At 43.1% G+C, this 19,304-nt stretch overlaps 1 protein-coding gene across 1 annotated transcript in view; it reads right to left on the bottom strand.

The window, feature by feature from the left end:
- The window catches only part of ZNF827 (zinc finger protein 827), a 164,902-nt gene that overhangs the window by 128,227 nt on the left and 17,371 nt on the right, over positions 1-19,304 (bottom strand). The window contains exon 2 of the mRNA XM_039254298.1: positions 4,195-5,253. Coding sequence (XP_039110229.1) covers positions 4,195-5,253 — 1,059 coding nt within the window. The remainder of the gene's footprint in view (positions 1-4,194; positions 5,254-19,304) is intronic.

Genomic DNA, 19,304 nt, shown 5'->3' with positions numbered 1-19,304 from the left:
CGGATGCATGACCCTCATCGCTGTCCCCACTGAGGCCTCCTAACTTACTGCGCATCCGAGTAGGATGGCCCATCCTCCTTCCTAACAATATCCATGGAATTAATATCTTTTCATAGGATTTCGTGGGCATGTCTCTCAAATGTTATTTCAGAGTATAAAAAACTATGTTGGAGATGGATATCACTGGGTTATCTGTTGTTTTTGACACCAATAATTATTAATACATATTTGAATGATTGCTAAGTATTCAAAAACTAAGAAGTTTTAGATACCTTGATAGACTAGAGGCAGTCTATATTTAAATCACTGAGGAAATATAATTGAGGTCAGTGACAGATAGTTCTGAATCTTGATTAAAATGTGAATTTTCTAAACAAGTTCCTGTCTCGTGATCATTCCCAGATGATGGCTAGAATAACCATGAGCTTAACTGGAGTAGAGGGAGAGGTTACCTTATATTCTGGACTTTCTATGCCTTTGCAATAATTTTAATAGCATTGCATAAATATGAAAGAAAACAGGATCCAGAAAACCTCGATCTATTGACCCAGGAAATATTCTGAGCCTTCAGTTGTATGCGACCAGCTTGCTTCTCAGCACATTTAAATTTTACTCAGTGAAATAAGATGTTCTGGAGACCCTCTCTCTGAAACTCTCCTTGTTATTTCTTTTAACTGGGAGCCTGGCATCTTGGGAATCTTGCTGGCCGTTTACAAGAAACTTTGTCTTTAAAATAAAAACCATTTATTTTATTCTGAGAGGCAACAAACAGTAGCTTCAAAGGGAACTGAGTCAATGTGTGACATTTATCTTTAGAGCAAACGGGCATAATCTTCTCTCTCCATGTCCCTTTTCAGAGGAGCAGTGCAGCATGTGCTGGGGCACAGGGTCACATGAAAGAAACCTCCCTCCTCAAGTGTCACGTCTCTCTAGCAGGGGGAAAGGCTACCGAGTGGTGGGCTCTTTAAGGAATGAAATACACCATGACCTGGCAACGACTGAATCCTGTTCAAAAAAGAGGAATAAGGTCAGACCTAAAAGACACGTTTTTCCCCCCATGGTTTGGACTTCCCTTGACCTCAAGAAGGTCAAAGAAATGCTGGGGTCTAAATTACTCAATACAAGATTGGCTTTTCCAGCACATATCTCTTTGTAACTCTAGAATCAACTTTATATGCCCTCTCTGCAACATTTTTGGGAAATGGCTTTAAAATGTGAGCCCTGCTTGAAATCAGGATGGCGTGTACTTATTTTATAGATTTTTTTTGTGGGCTATTATTTGTTTATTTAAATTATTGCGCAACGGATCGTTTTCTCTTTCCAGTGCAAGAAACCAGCCATATTATCTGTTTTGAATTAAACAAAGCTTTCTTTCTAAGGTAAAGGAAAAAAAATAATGAAAGATGTTTAGAAACATGCAGCCTTCATCACATTGTCCTAAATGCTTTCATGGTAAAGCCAAGTTACATCTGAATCTAGCCCTCGGTCATCCTGAAACCAACAATATAGTGTGTGGGGTGGGGGTGGGGCGCGGGGATGGGGAAGACCCATCTTTCTTCCCACTTCTCACATTAAAAAATCTATAACAGCTACCAAATCATCTCTCCGTGATAGGATAAATAACAGAATTAAATAGTCTATCAGCTCCTCCTTAACCCATAATCTAGTTAGCATGCTGGGAAGTGATGACATCGCTTTAACTGAGAAGGGCACATAGGCACCCTTCTCCCGTTTGCACCCCATGCAGTAAGACACAGAACTCGAATTTAGGATGCGTCCACATGATCACATGGAACATTTGTCAAGGGACCGTTTCAAAGCAGTCAATGGAGCTGCTTCACCAACTCTTGGACTGTGCACAGAGGCACGTGGAGAACAGGGGACATGGGTACCAGTCAATCACCGGGGGCTTGCGGAGACACAATCCAAGGAATTTCTGTCTCTCCTCTTTCAATTTGGTCATTTTGAACGTTCATTGATTAAAATAGTAAGTGTTTTAGCAATAGAAGAAATCCAGAAAGAAGAAAAAAGAAAATGACTGTTTATAGATCTCCATGTTAAATTCTGCTGAGAAGCTCACTGCAATGTTGGCATGAATTAAATGCATTTAAACCATGAAGGGAACGTATCTTTTCCTTTGGGTGTGTAACCTACAACAAAACAGGCAGACAGAGTCTACTGGGCACTGGAAGTTCATGATCTCTTTCACATCTTTACATGCATCTAAGCCCTGGAGTGAAAAAAATGATACTTCGTTGCTAGCTATACTCAAGATGCTTTACAATGACAAAGCGGCCACAACGTGCCTTCAGGAGGCAGTTTTATCAGTTATCTTTTTATGTTCGTGAGCCTTCAGCCAACTAACATTTATTATTAATTTTGCATAAGTTTTTCTAAGTAACTGAAGTCCATATGAATTTGTAGGGTAAACACCATAAAGGTATTCATTCAATAAGCAGATACAGAGAATATTTATAAAACCATATTTAAAAAAAATTTTTTTTAATGCTTATTTATTTTGAGAGAGAGAGACAGAGTGCAAGCAGGGGAGGGGCAGAGAGAGAGGGAGACCCAGGATCCGAAGCAGTCTCCAGGCTCTGAGCTGTCAGACAGAGCCCGATGTGGGACTCGAACTCACAAGCTGTGAGATCATGACTTGAGCTGAAGTCAGATGCTCAACCAACTCGGCCACTCAGGGGCCCCTATAAAACTATATTTTATATACAGCCATGCCTCTCTTTCTGCTGCTTCCCTAAATGAAATTTCTATAAATGAGGGGTGATTTTCTCCGTTGCAAAATTACCCAGCTCCTTTTGCTCTTCTCCTGGTTTCCTAATTTTAGCCATTTCACCAGATGGCAGGTAAGAAGTGAGGAGAAATGAAACTGGGAATGGATAAACACTTCAGGATTTTATGGACCCTTCAGAAACTCTGGAGTGACCGGTTTGGATGACTTAGAGTCATAAAAGTTCCAGGTATCCATTATCTTAGTTCTATTCTGCTGTTTACACAAGTTTTAAAGTAATTAGAATTAGTGCATAGAGCTCACTCAGCAATTTAAATGGAAATTTGTCTGAAGTGTGTCAAACCGATGTTATTGGCGATCGTTCAATTATTTGCCATTCTAAGCACTCTTCATCAATGTGGCTGCAAATAATCAAAGCTGGCTAGACACACACAACAGCAGTGTTTACACTGACGAGGGCACATATAGTCTACTTCCTGTTCCAATCTGACAGGATATCCTCGGGAGACATCTGACACTCCATACCTCCATCCCGGGACCATGAATTTACCATACGCACCACTTAAAAACAACCCAGTACAAGATGTGATGCTTCCACCGTGAGAACTCAAGTGACTAACTTTCTCCCCCAGACGAGTCACTTGCGAATGTCAGGGCTCCACAAGACAGCGACTTCTCCTTTGGAAAGACTGTCCTCACAAGAAAAACTTATGATTCAAATTTTCCACATGCACATTCCTTCAGAATCTGATTGGATTTGAATTTTTTAAAAAAAAGCATTTGCAGGAAATGCTTTGATTGTGTCTGAATGACAATATTCTTTAGGGTTCTTCTATGACAAGAAATTACAGAGGAACAGGATAAGTGGGAAAGGCTTAAATTCCACACACAACAAAAAACATAATAAAAATGCTAACATAAAAGTATACAGTGTGATAAATTAGGGCAGAGTAGTTACTGTATACAAAAGTCCATTTGTGACGGGAGGCAGCAGGAGGGTGGGCTCTCCCTTGTCCACTGTTTCAAAAGCAGCGGGGATTTTTTTTTTTTTATCCCCCTATGTTCAGTGATGCCATGCACTCCGTGACAAAGCTGCTTTGATCTTCTCCCATTAAATATGTCTTGTATGGACCTAGCCCGCACTTGGTAAGGGGAAAAAAAAAAAGATCATTTATATGAAAGGGAGGAGTACTGTATGTCTCTAAGATTATTCATTACCTTTCAAAAATGAAGCTATTTGTGAAGTCTTTGTGTAACACATACATGAAAGAACACTACACTGCTTACTTAAAGTATTTTCTTGTGCTCTTGCTTTCTTATTCCTGCCTCAGATCAGACGGAGACCCCTTCCGAACAAAGCAATGAAGACGTTGCAATTTACAGTCAAAAAAAAGAAAGAAAAAGAGAGAAAGAAATTTACACGATGATTGAAATAAAAGATCCCATACCTGAACTGGAGGGTTTAGAAACTCTTCCCTTAGGAACTGGGAGTAACAATAATTCCAAGGACTGTGGCGGCGGCGGCGGTGGTGGGGGCGGCGGTGGTGGTGGTGGAGGCGGTGGGGTTACTTTTTCTGGCTTCTTCTCTGAGGGTGGTGGCGGGAGAGGGTCCTCAGGCACCAGTGATGACTTCTCAGCCAGAAGACTCCCAGCAGCCCTTGCTGCTACCTCTTTCAGAAGGGCCGCCGAGGAGGTCATGGAAGCCAGGGAAAGGAAAGAGCTGGCCGGAGGTGGGTGTTCCTGACCAGGAGTCAAGCTTCTCTCGCTGACTTTCTTGGATAAGGCTGCCAGCGTGGAACTGGCAGACTGGGAGCTAAAAGGGGAGGAAAAGGACTCAAATCGCATGGTGTCCTCAGTCCTGGTGAGAGATTTGTCCTGCAGAACGGCATTGGCTGCGGCTTTCAGTTTTAGGATGGCTGAATCCGGGGACAAGCCGCAGGTGGTGGTTGAGTTCGACAACCACTTACCTTGATTCCATATAAAACGGTTACTTGGAGTGTATTGGTCATTCTGTTCCTGCTTCTCAGCCAACTTCCTGGCGAGAACACTGAGCTGCTGGGCATGGTGGGACGGTGGGGAAAAGGAGAGATTCGAGCCCGCGTTTACCGGGGACTCCACCCTGCCATTGGCTGTGGCTGTGGCATCGAGTTTGAGGGAGCCAGCCTCCAGCAGCCGCCTCAGGTTGCTGCTCAAGGGCTTAGCCGAGCCTGGGGGGTCATCCTCACACAAAGAAGACACGCCAGGGGAGAGGTGATCTTGACACTGCAGTGGGTCTCGCAGGACCTCACCATCAAGTCCCACCAGCTCCAACGTGTGACTGCTGGGAGTGGCACTCCCCAGGGAGGTGTCGGGGGAAGTCGACTGCTCCTGGATCCGGTCCTCCAGCGACAGCTTATAGTTCTCCTGGACTTCTCCGTAGGATGCTTCTGACGGAGTCTCTGAAGAGTTCCCATACCAGTGCTCTCCTTCACTGAGTTCTCCCTCCGCCTCTTCCAGCCTACTAACATCTGGGGGAATTAAGAAGATCAGGTTTACTCTCCAGTGGGCAATAAGCAAGTCTGAAGACATTCACATGGAGTCGTCGACACGCTTCCTCTTCCCCTAGCCCCAAGAACCACGAGACAGGCAGCAGCAACCTTACCAGAATGTCAGGTGCTGAGTCAGGCAGTCTTGGCACAAGCCTTCTGAGAGAAGGTAAAAAACTAAACAGGCAAAGGTAAAAACACACCCACCTACGAAACATATTCATCTTTCTATAATTATTCCAGACAAATTGAAATGAAAAAGAGGGAGAGAAAAAAATGGATCTGAGAGAGAAGTAACTGCATGAAGGGATGGCTATTCTCAGTGGTGGGGGAAGTAGAAAGAAGCTTGCTCCTTTGTAAAAAAAAAAAAAAAAAAAAAAAAAAAAAGAACAAAAATCCCAGCATGATATCTTTAGTGTTGCATCAGAATTAGAGAGGCAGCCTGGCAGGGTGGGAAAAAGTTGTCTGAGAGGCACAAGAAGGTGGGAAGGCACTTCCCTACTTTCTGATTCCATGACCTCAGGCAAGTAGCTCTGCGGGTTTGATAAAAGAGGCAACTGATTTTTTTTTTTAAAGTTCATCCAACAATGTAAATAATACCTGCCTATTAGAAATGACAACAACTGCGTCCAGTTGTTACAAAGCTTAAATCATAATAAGCATGTGACTGTGACTTGCAAACAGTCAAGAACTCTATAAAAATCAGATCTCACTCGCAAACACTACTCACATTACTGATGTCTTAAAGGGACAGTATCTCCCATGTTATGCATGCTACTTCTTTGAGAGTCCTGGATTCCAATTACCAACATGCCTGCAATGATTAGGAATTTGTTCCCTCCCTCTATCAAGAGTCTCCTTTAATTATTTTCTGTCCATTAATTTATCTTTCCACCACTACCAGTCTGACTGCCCCCACAAAGCACCACTCAGTTGGGACTCCCAGCCATTCCAAGAGCACCCATGAGCTCTGTCATCATTCTACCTTTGCTCAAGACATTCCTTCCATCAGGAATGGCCTTCCTCAGAAAACCTGACTATTTATCCTTCAGTTTCCAGCTCAAAAGTTTCTTCCCTGTGATTCTCCCTGGAACTCTCAGAATCAATCTCTTCTTTCTCATTCACTCACTTCTTCAACAAACAATTGCGGAGTACCTGTGGCATGCCAGGCATTGTTCTAGATCATTCTAGATCGAACCACACTGAACAAAACAAAAATCCTGCCTTCCTGGAGCTTCACATCCCACTGGAGGAAGATAGATGTCACACAAAATTTAAAAACTAGTAAGTCATACAGTAAGCCAGAGGCTGGGAAGTGCTATGGGAAAAGATATGAAGCAGGGCAAGGAGGGCTGGGGGTAACAGGTAGAAGGGGGGTTGCAATCATAAATAGGATGGGCATACCGGGCTTTACTGAGGTGGTGACATTTGAGCAAAGACTTGAAAGAAGTGAGCGGTTGTTCATGCAGCTACCTCTGGGAGAGCATTCCATGCAGAGGGAGTCACTGTAAAGGCCCCGATGTGGAAACACGCCTGGTATGTCCATGGCCCAGCCAGGAGGCCAGTGTGCGTAGAGCGAGGGGAGTAGGGGTCGAAGCAGGAGAGGAAGTCAGAGAAGTAGCATCAGAGAAAGAGAAGGAGGAAAGAGAGTGAGGATGGGAAGCAGCGAGTCTATGCAGACCTGCAGAACACTGTAGGTGGCAGAAAGGTCTTCTGCTCTGGTCAAACTGGGAACTCACCCGAGGGCTTTAATACAATGTGGCTTACATTTTTTTTTTTGTTTTAATTTTTAAATGTTTATTTATTTTTGAGACAGAGAGAGTGAGCACGTGAGCAGGGGAGGGGCAGAGAAAGAGAAGGAGACACAGAATCTGAAGCTGGCTCCAAGCTCTGAGCTGTCAGCACAGAGCCCAATATGGACTCGAACCCGGGAACCACAAGATCATGAAGTAGACTGAAGTCGGACGCTTAAACAACTAACCCACAGAGGCACTCCTGATGGGACTTACATTTTCAAAGGGCTGTTCTGACTGCTGTGTGGAAAAGAGGCTACAGATACAAGGGTGGAAGCTGGGAGACCAGCCACGAGGCTGGAACCCAGGTGAGGGACGACAGTGGCTCAACTCGAGGTGACTGCCGGTGGTAAAAAAAAGCAGCCCGATTCTGTGCATCTTTTGAATGCAGAGCCAACATTTCCATGTTCTGTTTACACTGATTTTACATCACTGTAAATTATCTATCTACTATGGACTTCCAAAAAGTAAGTGGCAGTGTTCCTTGAAGGCAGGGATCGTGTTTTACCAGCCACACATCCCTCCCTGTGCCCAGCATGATGCCTGGACCCCAGCGGAGTCAATGAATGTTTAGGAATTGAGCCAAAATATCCCATTGTGCCAAGTTTTGCTATATGATATGCTGTTTCTTGCCTGAATAGAAGTAGCTAGAACTGGTAATGCATGAGCTACAAGCTAATACATTGATCTTCCCATGCTATTTAGGGAAGAAATGTCACAAATGACAAATTCTCTTTCACTAAGCTAAAGTTCCGTGACTCCTTCCTGAGGTTCTTTATTAAATTATCAAGAAAATGTAAAATATCAAATGGAATTTGCTGAAAAAAGGCAGATAAAATTGAATTTTCTCTGTTAAAAACAGTCTGGTTCCTTGTGATTTGCCACATTTCCTTCTTCCCACTCGATTTCAACATTTTTCATCTTCGCTAAAACCTGCAAGACCCTGAACCACTCATCTCCCCAATGGCTTCTCCAAGAGATGCTTTTTTTCCCAAACACCAAGTAGTCAACATCCATTTCAGCAAGAGGGCTAATTTTGTGTTCCTTTGGCAAGCCACCTTCCTTGATTTCAGTTTAAATATCTTATCCTTCAGAAAACTCACATGGGAATGATCCTGTAAATAGTAAGAGAAGTAAAAGAATCACTACAGTAAGACTGTAGTTGAATATCTCTTCAAAGAATATCTTCTCTGATCTTTACTGACACTCACTAAATGAACGTAGGAAAACAAATGATTCAAAAGTGAATACTTTCAGGGGAGCCTTGGTGGCTCAGTCGGTTAAGCATCCAACTTCCGCTGAGGTCATGATCTCACGGTTGGTAGGAGCCTGCTTCAGATTCTGTGTCTCCCTCTCTCTCTGACCCTCCCCTGCTCACATTGTCTCTCTCTCTCAGAATAAATTAAAAGAAAAAAAAATTTAAAAAAGTGAATACTTTCAGATGATATTTTTGTCATAGTAGAGTAGCTCTAGATAGTCAAGACTTATCCAGAACCAATACGGTGTCAGTTAACAAGGTGCCTAAAACCAGGGTTTTGAGAACCGTGAAAAATCCTAACCATATGTCCTCGCTCATCATTATACTGAGACTATTAAATATTCTGAGGGAATATCTGGGTGGGATCAAAAGCACATAGCTACCTACTGTTAACGCCAGAACCAAGAACCCAAATCACACCACACCTGGCCCAGTGCTTCTCTGCAAAGCCCCAATGCACCGCCCACCAGATGCCTCTGACTGGCATCTTCTAGTGGTCAGAAGCCCCTGCCCTCCTACTCCTGGCCATCCATCCCTCTAATCTCTAGGAACAGAAATCAGCAAGAGAATTCTCAAAGGCAAGGACAGTATTCACTCCTTATCTTAAGATAAGTCATTAAGAGTTAAGTATCCATTATTCCCATGTTCTAATCTCTCCATTCCCTCCAGGCAACCTCTTTGTTGCAGTGGTCAAAAGTCACTCAAAGGCCTCTAGAATTCAGCACATCTATTGGCAAAGCCCCAAAGGCAGAGCTTAATTTCCTACCCTCTGTGAACCCGAACCTTCTGTGAGCAAGAATAAGTCCCCCTCCAAACGTGCTAAGGCTGAGGAGTGAATCAAAAACTACAGTTGTCCATTCAGTCTCTAATCCTACCAAGCTGTGGTCAGGAGATTCGAACATTCTTGAATGATACAAACAGCTGATATCTACCTTTGGAGAAACTTTCCCAACCTTGCCAAAACATTAAGCACCAAACAAGCAACCAAAGCATTTCTTAAACGGACCCGTTTATGTCCTCTAAAATAGCTGGATATTTTTCAACCTATCCCTTCCCCATTCTTTGTGGACGCGATCACTGAGATACATTCTCTTCCAGACTGCAAAAAACTCAGATACATAAAGAGTATTTTTAAACTCATGATACTCTATTAATCGCTTTTCTGAAGATGCTGCTATAAAACTGAAGCTCTTCAAGTAATGTATCACCGAATAATTTCAGTGCATGGCCTACGAGGAGCCAGACCAGAAACCCGAGGAGAAACATTTTTGAAATTATGCTGGCATCACCTGAGGTCAAGCGAAAAGTGGGGGAAGCTTTCAGAGAAATGAATGCAAGAGAAGTGGAGACCTGCAGAGGTTGGAGAAAAATCATAAGTGGCTCAAACAAATATGCTTTCAGTTCACAGAGCAGCAGCAACAAGGATTTTCTCCCACAAATATTAATTCTCTTCCCCCTGCTGGTCTGCGCTGTATTTCACATTTGATTTCATCCAGGAGATGTCCTTGAAGGCTGCATCGGTCCAGTTACGGGGAGCTCCCACTCGGTGGGGTGCGCAGGAACCCAGAGCACCTCTCACACTGCATCATGAGAAAAGATTCTCATTGGAGAAGCTCAAAACAAAGCATTCCAGCAATCTAGGGGATTAACTTGTTGGACACCACAAACTTTAGACAAGCCAGGCTTGACTTCTGCCTCTCTTTCACAATTCGAGAAGCCCCTGGGCAGCGGAGCAGCTCCATTTTCCTGCCCGTCACAGGCATAGAATCGAGGCATGTAAGCTCCGAGCACCTCACATGCTGCGATCCCGGAAATGCTTCCTGTGCACATGGCCTGTGGATTTCACAGCTTTCCTAACTGAGGCTCCCCGGGGGAAGCCTCTAAACGGCCAATGTAAATAACTTCCTTGTAAATACATTATTTTTAACCTCCAGAATAGGAAGCGATTTCCATTGCTAATTTTACAACAACCTATGTCTCTGACAGCCAGGTTCACACTCGTTCCTGTCAATTTTGCACAACAGTCTGTTTTTGTGTTTTCACTTTAAATCATAAGCTCAAAGAATTAAGAATAGAAATGGTACAATTACGGAATGAAAATATGCTGAATAAATTTTGTTTCCATGTGGTGAATATTTCTCCTTTGGGGAAAACAAAACAAAATTCCACTACCTAACACATTTATTTATAATTCAGTTCTCAAGCAGAAAACCGGTAACTCGATATCTACAACTCTTGCTGCGTTTTTTCCAACTCACTTCCTTTTCAGTTTGACAGTTTTAATCAGATGCATTTAATTGGACAAATACTCAACTCAGAAGATCCTCGATTGGAAAGATAGGGAGCAAAAAGGGAAAAATGCAAGCAAGAGATACCTATTAATTTTTATGCCTTTTGGCTGCAGTTAAAGAAAGCGGAGATGGAAATCTAAAAGCCTCATTGCTTAATCCTCCCGCAACTCAACCCACCAGTGGTTCCACATGAATCTAACCAGCAGGTTTTGAAGAGAACAAAGTTTGGATTTTTAGGACTCATGGTCAATCCTCTGGTAGTCAACACCTTCTTCTTGAGAAGACAGGTGTGTTCACCTAGTACCTACTAACTAATCCTCTGGCTCACTTCAGCTAAAAATCTTCCCTGTGTTCTTCCTTTCCAGCTAGCACACATCTAACAGTTATATATCTATGCTTAATTTTTTAAAGTTTATTTCTGTATTCTTGACAGAGAGACAGAGAGTAGGAGAGGGACAGAGAGAGGAAAAGAAAGAATCTCAATCAGGCTCTGCACTGTCAGCAGCACAGAGCCCCACCTGGGGCTCGACGTGGAGCTGGACGTGGGGCTTGACACGGGGCTCGAGCTCAGGAACCGCAAGATCATGACCTGAACTGCAATCAAGAGTCAGATACTTAGCCGACTAAGCCACTCAGGCGCCCCTATACTTAACTCTAAGGTCATGCATCTCTATTAGCAATATCACTTGTACTGTGATACCTACCTCGAATCAAGACACGAATTTTTCCATGCAATTTTATACAAAAGTAGTTTGTGAGGTTTGAGGAGCTGTATACAGAAGTTATTAGCAAAACCAATGCTGATAAGTGACTTAATTTAACAAATATTTACTGAGCATTCGCAATGTTCGGGGAGTTGTTCTCTGGGACAGGGAGCCCCAGAGATGGGGCAGGGTCTTGCCCAACTGCTGCAATCAACAGGGAGTGAGGGCTGCACAAGTATACGAAGCCTCAAGACCGGTGCTATCACAGAGCAACCGAGCAAGGGTTGTGTGTGCATAAATTGACTCCAGTGGCGGACATGGCTTTGGATAGGGACCTTAAAGGGATGAAGATGATATTAACAGACGGCCCTGGAAATTCACATATAGGAGAGCTTGTTAACATTCAGGTGACTAAAATCTAATGAAAACTTTTTTTTATGTTATGAATTCTTCACATTTTAAAAACAAACCGTCTATTGATTTGTGAAAGGTCAGGTTTCACCAATTTTCTTACCATATCCACTGGTTTTGAAATCCAACCATTAGACTGTAAATGCCTGAGGCAGGACTATGGGTAAGTCATTTCTGTATTCCTGCTCGATACCTTGCCTCTAGTAGGGGTTCCGGGGCACCTGCTGGTTGTAGTGACAAACAGGATTCCAGGAAGTGACAGTATGATTCCCAGTCCCTTTACCAAACACAGAGGGGCACAATGGAGCCAGCATCTGAGAGGAGGGCAGGGCACATCGGGGCTCTCTCGCTGCCTCTCGTTCTTCTCAGAGGTTAGCCTCACCCTCTCAGGCCGCCTTTCCCTGGAGGCTGACAACCTGGCCACACAGATTCTGGGTTTTCCCTCTCAACGACTGACCACCAGAGAAAGGTCTTTCCCCTCTGATCAGCGTGCTAGGTCCTGGCCCGCTTCTCCAGACTTATCACTGAAGCCGGGGGGTGGCTTCTACAATTGGCTTAATGTGGGTCACAGAAGAAAGGAGAGGAAGGGACACCAGGAAGACAAAAACGATGACCCTTATAATGTTTAATAAAGGTTTAGTATGCTGCACATCAGGCTGTTATGAACCGATTTTATGATTTTAAACATAAAACATATCCTCATGTAGGCCGGTTTTACCTGCCAAGCTTTACACTGTCCCTTGTAACCCTAGCACATCCCCCACACCAGGTCTGCGTGGCACTAAGGAACCTCTCTGGGGTTCAGGTCTCAGAGTCCACAGTGCGAGTGAAATGCACTGCCGGCAATGGGCCCCGCGGGACAGAGCCTCAGCGATCAGTTATCAAAACATCGATGCCCAGGGTACCCAACCGCTGTCAGTATGGCCAGGGAGAAAATGTAAGAAGTGCTAGTTACTTAAAACTGCCAGGGTGGAGGGGCGCCTAGGTGGCTTAGTCGGTTAAGCGTCCGACTTTCGCTTAGGTCATGATCTCGCGGTTCGTGGGTTCGAGCCCCGCGTCCGGCTCTGTGCTGACTGTCAGCTCGGAGCCTGGAGCCTGTTTTGGAGTCTGTTACTCCCTCTCTCTCTGACCCTCCCCTGCTCACGCTGTCTCTATCTCTCTCTCTCTCTCTCTCTCTCTCTCTCTCCTAGAAATAAATAAAACATTAAAAAAAATTAAAAAAAAAAAAAAACCTGCCCGGGTGGAGAAGACAACCAGACTCCTGTCACCAGTCCAGCTGGGGACGAGGTGCCACAAGGGACAGGGAAATGGGAGGAAGTCTGGAGAGGATAAGAGTCCGCAGACTGAGATAGCACCGAAAGGCCCGCTGGGTCAAGACGAACATTTTGCACACAGCGGTATTTTTAAATTACAGTTGTAAATGTCCACGAGTAAAACAACAGTAACACAAAGGAACACACTGCACTTTATCTGCAAAGAGAGCTGCAAACGGTATGGGAGCCGCTTTCGGGATCCTCATATAAAGTTGCCAGATCTTCCCGTGACCGAGGAACTACCCATCCCTAAGATTGCCAACTCCTCCATCCCTAAGACCGCTTAGACCAAAACCTCCCCAGCTTGCCTTGAAGCTTCCCTTTCTCACACCCCTCAGCAAATTCCTTTGCAGAGTCTGCTGGTTCTACCTTCCATATACATCTCCAATCTTGCCACTTTTTTACCATGTCTACCATTCGCACCCTGGTATGCAGCACTGCCGCCCTTCGCCTGGACCATAGCAGTAGTCTTCCAGCTGGTCTCTACTTCCGATTCTTGCTCGGCTGTGCTCAGCCGGCACCTGCAGTAAGCTTTTAAAAATATACGTCATGCTCCATTACCCCCATCCTCAAAGCCTCCACAGTGGCTTCTCATGTTTCTCGGTATAAAATCCAAGACCCTTCCCTTGCCCTCAGGGCCCTACATAATCTGTACCCTTCCAACCTCACCCCTACTACTCTGCCTTGCTAATAAATAATAAATAAAGAGCAAAATTCCCCCAAAATAGCCACATGGCTGCCTCCTTTACTTCCTAGGTCTCCCCCCTCCCAAAAAAACACCACTGTTTATTAGAATAGAAGCCCCATTAAAGAGAGGACTTAGTTTTCTTTGCTGTGATGTGCTCAGCACTTACAATGGCATGGAGCAGGTGCTCAGTTATTGTCAAATGTATGAATGAGAAAGAAGAATGTGCTTAACAACAGAAAGGCGGCACTTGTCAGTACTGGAAATGAGAACGATTTTCAAAATTACAAATGATAATCCTATTTTTCTCATGTGAGTCAAACATGAAATAGGGAAAAGAGAGTGTTTTGCAAACTTTTCCGCCGGTCTCCCTAGGGGCCAAGAAAAGAGCCCAGCATCTCAGGGTAACTCGGGACCGTAGCTGAAGCCTCCTCCAGGAAGCCCCAGGCTTCTTGGACTCTTTGCTTAACATTTCAAGTGAATTCCACATTCTACTCTGTCCTATAGCTGTACTTGCTCTTACTAAATAACGCAGGGGTGTGCTTCACGAACCACTGAGGAACATCGATTCTCCGTGAGAATGCACCATGTTTCTCTGCATTCCCACCTACTAATCTGTAGAAGCAAGGATGTACGAAAAGTATCTAGCACAGTGTCAAGAGCTCAGTAAAGAGTGGCTATCATTGTTACACTTATTACTATCAAAAAATGGACAGTACTAATCCTATTACTGCCACTTTAGAGAAAAAAGCTAAATCACAGAGGGTAACTTCCCCAGAGCACACGATGGATCTGTAGGGGACCAAGAGCTATATAGCTCTATTTGCTGATTTTGAATTTGTTGTGTGAATTACTTCAGAGATGGTAAAGCCTTGGAGGTTTAGTCCATATGGCTAGTCTGTAGGCAGAGGCCTAGGAAGGGCCAGTGATTAGTCCGTGGCCCAATACTCGATTTACTAACATAGACAGGACTTCAGCTCAGATGTCTCACTCCAAAGGCCAGTGCTCTACTACTAAATCACAGTATAATCCTCATTAAGTGAAAGAATGAATTCTAGAACAGAACCTGGAACACAGTAGCCTCCGAATAAACAATTGCTGAATGAATGAACAATCATGCATAAAACACTAAAAATATACCGGGTACTTTATTAGATGCTTCAATATTCATCAGCAAATTCTTCCCATGATTTCATGTGGTAGACCATAGTCTCTTCATTTTACAGACCAGGAAACCAAGGTTCCAAAGGTTAATGGCTTACCCAATATACCCACTTAGTGAATGACAAAGCAAGGTTCAAACTCAAATCTTCAGGAAATCTAACAGAGTGTAAGTTGCTTGACAAAAAGTAATTTTTCAGGTAAGCAAGATATACCATAGTACCTTCAAGTAATCAATATTTTAAGTTTTATTTTTAAAAAATTTTAAGTAGGAGTATTTCTATTTATTTACTTATTTTTAAGTTTATTTTTGAGAGAGTGAGAGAGAGAGAGAGAGCATGAGCAGGAGAGGGGCAGACTGAGAGAGTGAAAGAGGGAATTCCAAGCTGGCTCCTTACTGTCAGTACAGAGCTAAATACAGGGCTTGGACTCACGAACTGTGAGATCATGATCTGAGCCAAAATCAAGAGTCAGACACTTAACGAACTGAGCCACCCAAACACCCCTTTATTTATTTCTTTCAATTGATTAATTAATATTTTATTTCTGAGAGAGAGAGAGCGCAAAAGTAGGGGAAAGGAGCAGAGCAAGAAAGAGAGAAAGTCTCAAGCAGGCTCCAAGCTCAAGGTAGAGTCTGGCATAGGGTTCAATCCCATGACCCTGGGATCATGACCTGAGCGAAAATCAAGAGTCAGATATTCAGCCAACTGAGCCACCCAGGCGCTCCTCCATTTTAAGTTTTATTGTGATGGGATTTCAAAATAATATACACATTCAGACCCAAGTCCCTTCTTCCTTCTAAATGTGTGGCTTTTTGTCTACCATAGCTGTAATAACAATCACCCAGCTTAATAAAACTATGCAAGCTAAGGATGAAAACCTCATGTCATAGGTTGAACTATGTGCCCCCCAAAAGATGTTGAAGTCCAATCCCCAGTACCTATGAATGTGACCTTATTTGGAAATAGGGTCTTTGCAGATGAACAAGTTAAGATGAGGCCATTAGAGTGGACCCTTGTCCAATATGGTGTCCTTATAAAAAGGGGAAGTCTGGACACAGAGACAGACATGCCCACAGGGACAATACCATGTGAAGACTAGAGTGACCCTCTCACAGCCGAGGAACTGCCACAAGCAGGGACAGAGGTCTGGAACAGACCCCTTCCTTGTGTCCTTGTGTCTGCCAACAGGGACACGGTGATCTGGGATTTCTGGCCTCCAGAACAGCGAGACAATAAATTTCTGTTGTCCCAGCCATCCCGTTTGTGATACTTTGTTACGGCAGCCCCAGAAAACTGATGCACGTAAGCCTGAATGAAGTCCTGAGACTTTTTCTCCGGATTGGTTCACCTCTGGATTCCAAACCGTAGCCTCCGCGAGTGCTATAGTTTTTGTATACCCTGCTTATCACAGAACGGACCACGCAGCTGCGCAGTGCAATGTCCTCCAAGGCTGGAAGCACAGTGAGTGGATTATTAAGCTATTTTACCTCCTCTAAATTTTAACCAAATTTTGCTCAAAGGAAAGATTCTGAGAAAGATATGAAGCAAGAGAAGTCTTCTATTACTAGCGCTACTTCAAAATCTCCAGACCAAAAAAAAAAAAAAAAATATATATATATATATATATATACTCATCACCACGTATGTTGTAGCAAACTAATAAGAAAGGGATAGTTCAAAGTATAGCATGAATCCAACGGCCATAAGGCCAATCTAGACACCAAAACACTTCTGGTTAGTCCATGGATTGATAACTTGCTCCTTCACCCTTACATGCACCTCCATGTTACAAAAAGCATATAGAATCTGTCCCCTCAAGCAATCAGAAGTAAATTTACCATGGCTACCATGGCGTTATCAGAAAAATTGTCTGTTAAGGCTGATAAATCGGTCGATTATCTGCTTCCTTGACTTTTATTTCCTCTTGTATAAATGTTTTCATCCCAACATTACCAATACCTGTTATAAGATGAACGATGTATTACCAAACTACTGAAATCACTGGGAAATTCTTAATAGATCAAAAAAGAACTTAACTACCAAAAAAAAAAGCCCTAATAACATAATAATGCACTCTGTCGTCTAGGAACAGCACTTTGAAGAGAGATAAATGGCTACTTCCTGAAATCTTAGCTTATACATAAAATGATGCGTTTTCTTCCTGGGCACATTTACCAAGCATTGACATCATGTACCTTGTAATGAAACATATGCTCATAATCATTCGGACTGCTAAAGGAAAATTTCACACAGTAAGTCCTTTATTTACTAAAAATATACATCTACACAGGAAGAAAATGGGCCTTTGGAGAGAAGAGATTTATCAAAGGAGAAGAGATGAAATTGCTTTTTATTTAGTGCTTAAATATATATAAAACAAAAGCTGCAGAGGAGACAGATCTCAAACCCCCACATTTTCATGAAAGAATGTTGGTGTGGGGGCACCTGGGTGGCTCAGTCGGTTAAGTGTCTGACTCTGGATTTCAGCTCAGTTTATGATCTCATGGTTCGTGGGTCTGAGCCCACGTCACGTGTGCACTCTCTCTCAAAATAAAAAAATAAACTTAAAAAAAAAGAATATTGGTGTAATGAACTATGAGACAATGTAGTTTTCATTATGCATAAGAATTCATGACACCATTAATTACATGGACAGCCCCTAACTCAAAGTTAACTATAAATACGGATTTAGACCAAGAATTTTAACCTGTATTCTGACCAGGCTTTGTGCCACAGCTGCTACCAAGTGGTCAAATGTATTATTACTCATTGTCTCCTTCTATTTTCCCTGCCCACCTTCTGGCACACACATAAGTCAATGATCTGGCCAAAGACCATGAAGACAACAAATACCACAACCAACAAAACAACTAGAGCAATCCCAAGGGCCAGGACAGCCTGGAGGTAGGTTAGCATCGCTTCATCAACTGGGAATCCTATGGTTTCATCCACTTAATTCTCTTTGAAGGACCCCGGGGGTGTGAGCTTTCCACAGGCACACCCACTTGGGGTTTGTTTCGCTGAGAAATCTTTCTTAGGTCTTTCACTCAAAAGACCTGTCACTGCTCTCTAGCTGTCTGTCACCACAAGCAATGCATGGAAGAAAACATTCAATCCGCTTCCCAACAAAGCTCAGATGCTTCTGGAAATGCATCAAGTGGTAAGGATGACATTAGGAAATATGCTTTACTGATGGCTGCTTCAAATGAGGGCTCAACTCCAAGGTAAAGGCTCAAAACATCAAATATCCCTCTGGCATGCATACTTGTGGCCCCCGAGTGACTAGAAGTGACTCACATTATTCATACTCTGGTTCCTCTCGTTCTTAACTTTTTTGGGGGTCTACCAGATGCCCTGATTTTGTGTTCAAATATGCACACTGCTTCCTTTTCATCTTCTAGAACTTACAACCATAGGCAGCCCTCTAGGGGCAATGTTTCCCGTGTCTTATAAGAACTTAGTTAACTAGCCTATCCTCCCCCCAAATCTGGTATTTGAAAAGAAGGATGAAAATGTGTTCAGCCATTTGAAGACGTTCATTTGAGAAATACAAGTTTGAAACACTTTTTGATGTAAATGTGCTCAACTAATCGGGCTTTGTTTTAAATCTACATGTTTTGAAGTTACTTAGAGAAAGCCACATTCTTTTGGCATTTCCATGTTTATATCAGTAGCCGTGACTCCCGATAAAGCAGGTTCAGCAATCTTCTTCTGGGAACAGAGACAGCAAATACTTCCGGCTTTATAGGCCACCTATGGTCTGTGTCCCATATTCTTTGTTTGTTTTTTGTTGTTGTTGCTATTGCTTTTTTTTTTTTTAACAATTGTTTAAAAATGCAAAAAACATTCTTAGCTCGAGGGGCTGCACAAAAACAGGCCACAGTCTGCTGATTCCTGCTCTAAAGACTAGGTGATTTACTTCTTCTTTATAATAAAAGTAGAATGGTGCTTAAAACAATACCGGAAATTCAGATATATGACAACAAGCTTCATCACCATCTTAAGGCAGCCACCTCTGTGAGTCACTAAGCGTGTTTGTGCCTCAGTTTCTTCACTATAAAATGCAGGGAAATAACAGATCAGTGATTTATAAATCATACCCTCAAGGAGCCCAAGGACTCCCAAGGAGCTCTGCCTCCACCATACCTCCTACCTTAGCACATACTTAAGCAGCACAACCTGGCTTTGATCTCATCTATATACTGGAGCTCCCTTTAAAGACAAAGGTTCCACTCTTTTTTTTTTTTAAGTTTTGAAAAACACCGAATTCAATGATCTCAGGAATCCTTCTGGTGTTAATCCTCTATGAATCCAATATTGGATAATCAATCCTTTTCAAGTGATTTTCTTGGGACGCATCAGGTAGATAAGAAATTCTTCAAAACCTGATTTTGAAGTATTTAAAGGAAGAGAAA

This window comes from Hyaena hyaena, unplaced genomic scaffold, assembly GCF_003009895.1.
Source record: "Hyaena hyaena isolate Hyena2069 unplaced genomic scaffold, ASM300989v1 scaffold_476, whole genome shotgun sequence".
In the NCBI taxonomy this organism is placed as follows: domain Eukaryota; kingdom Metazoa; phylum Chordata; class Mammalia; order Carnivora; family Hyaenidae; genus Hyaena; species Hyaena hyaena.
The sequence above is the reverse complement of the archived record's forward strand: the minus strand, read 5'-3'. Positions and strand labels throughout refer to the sequence as shown.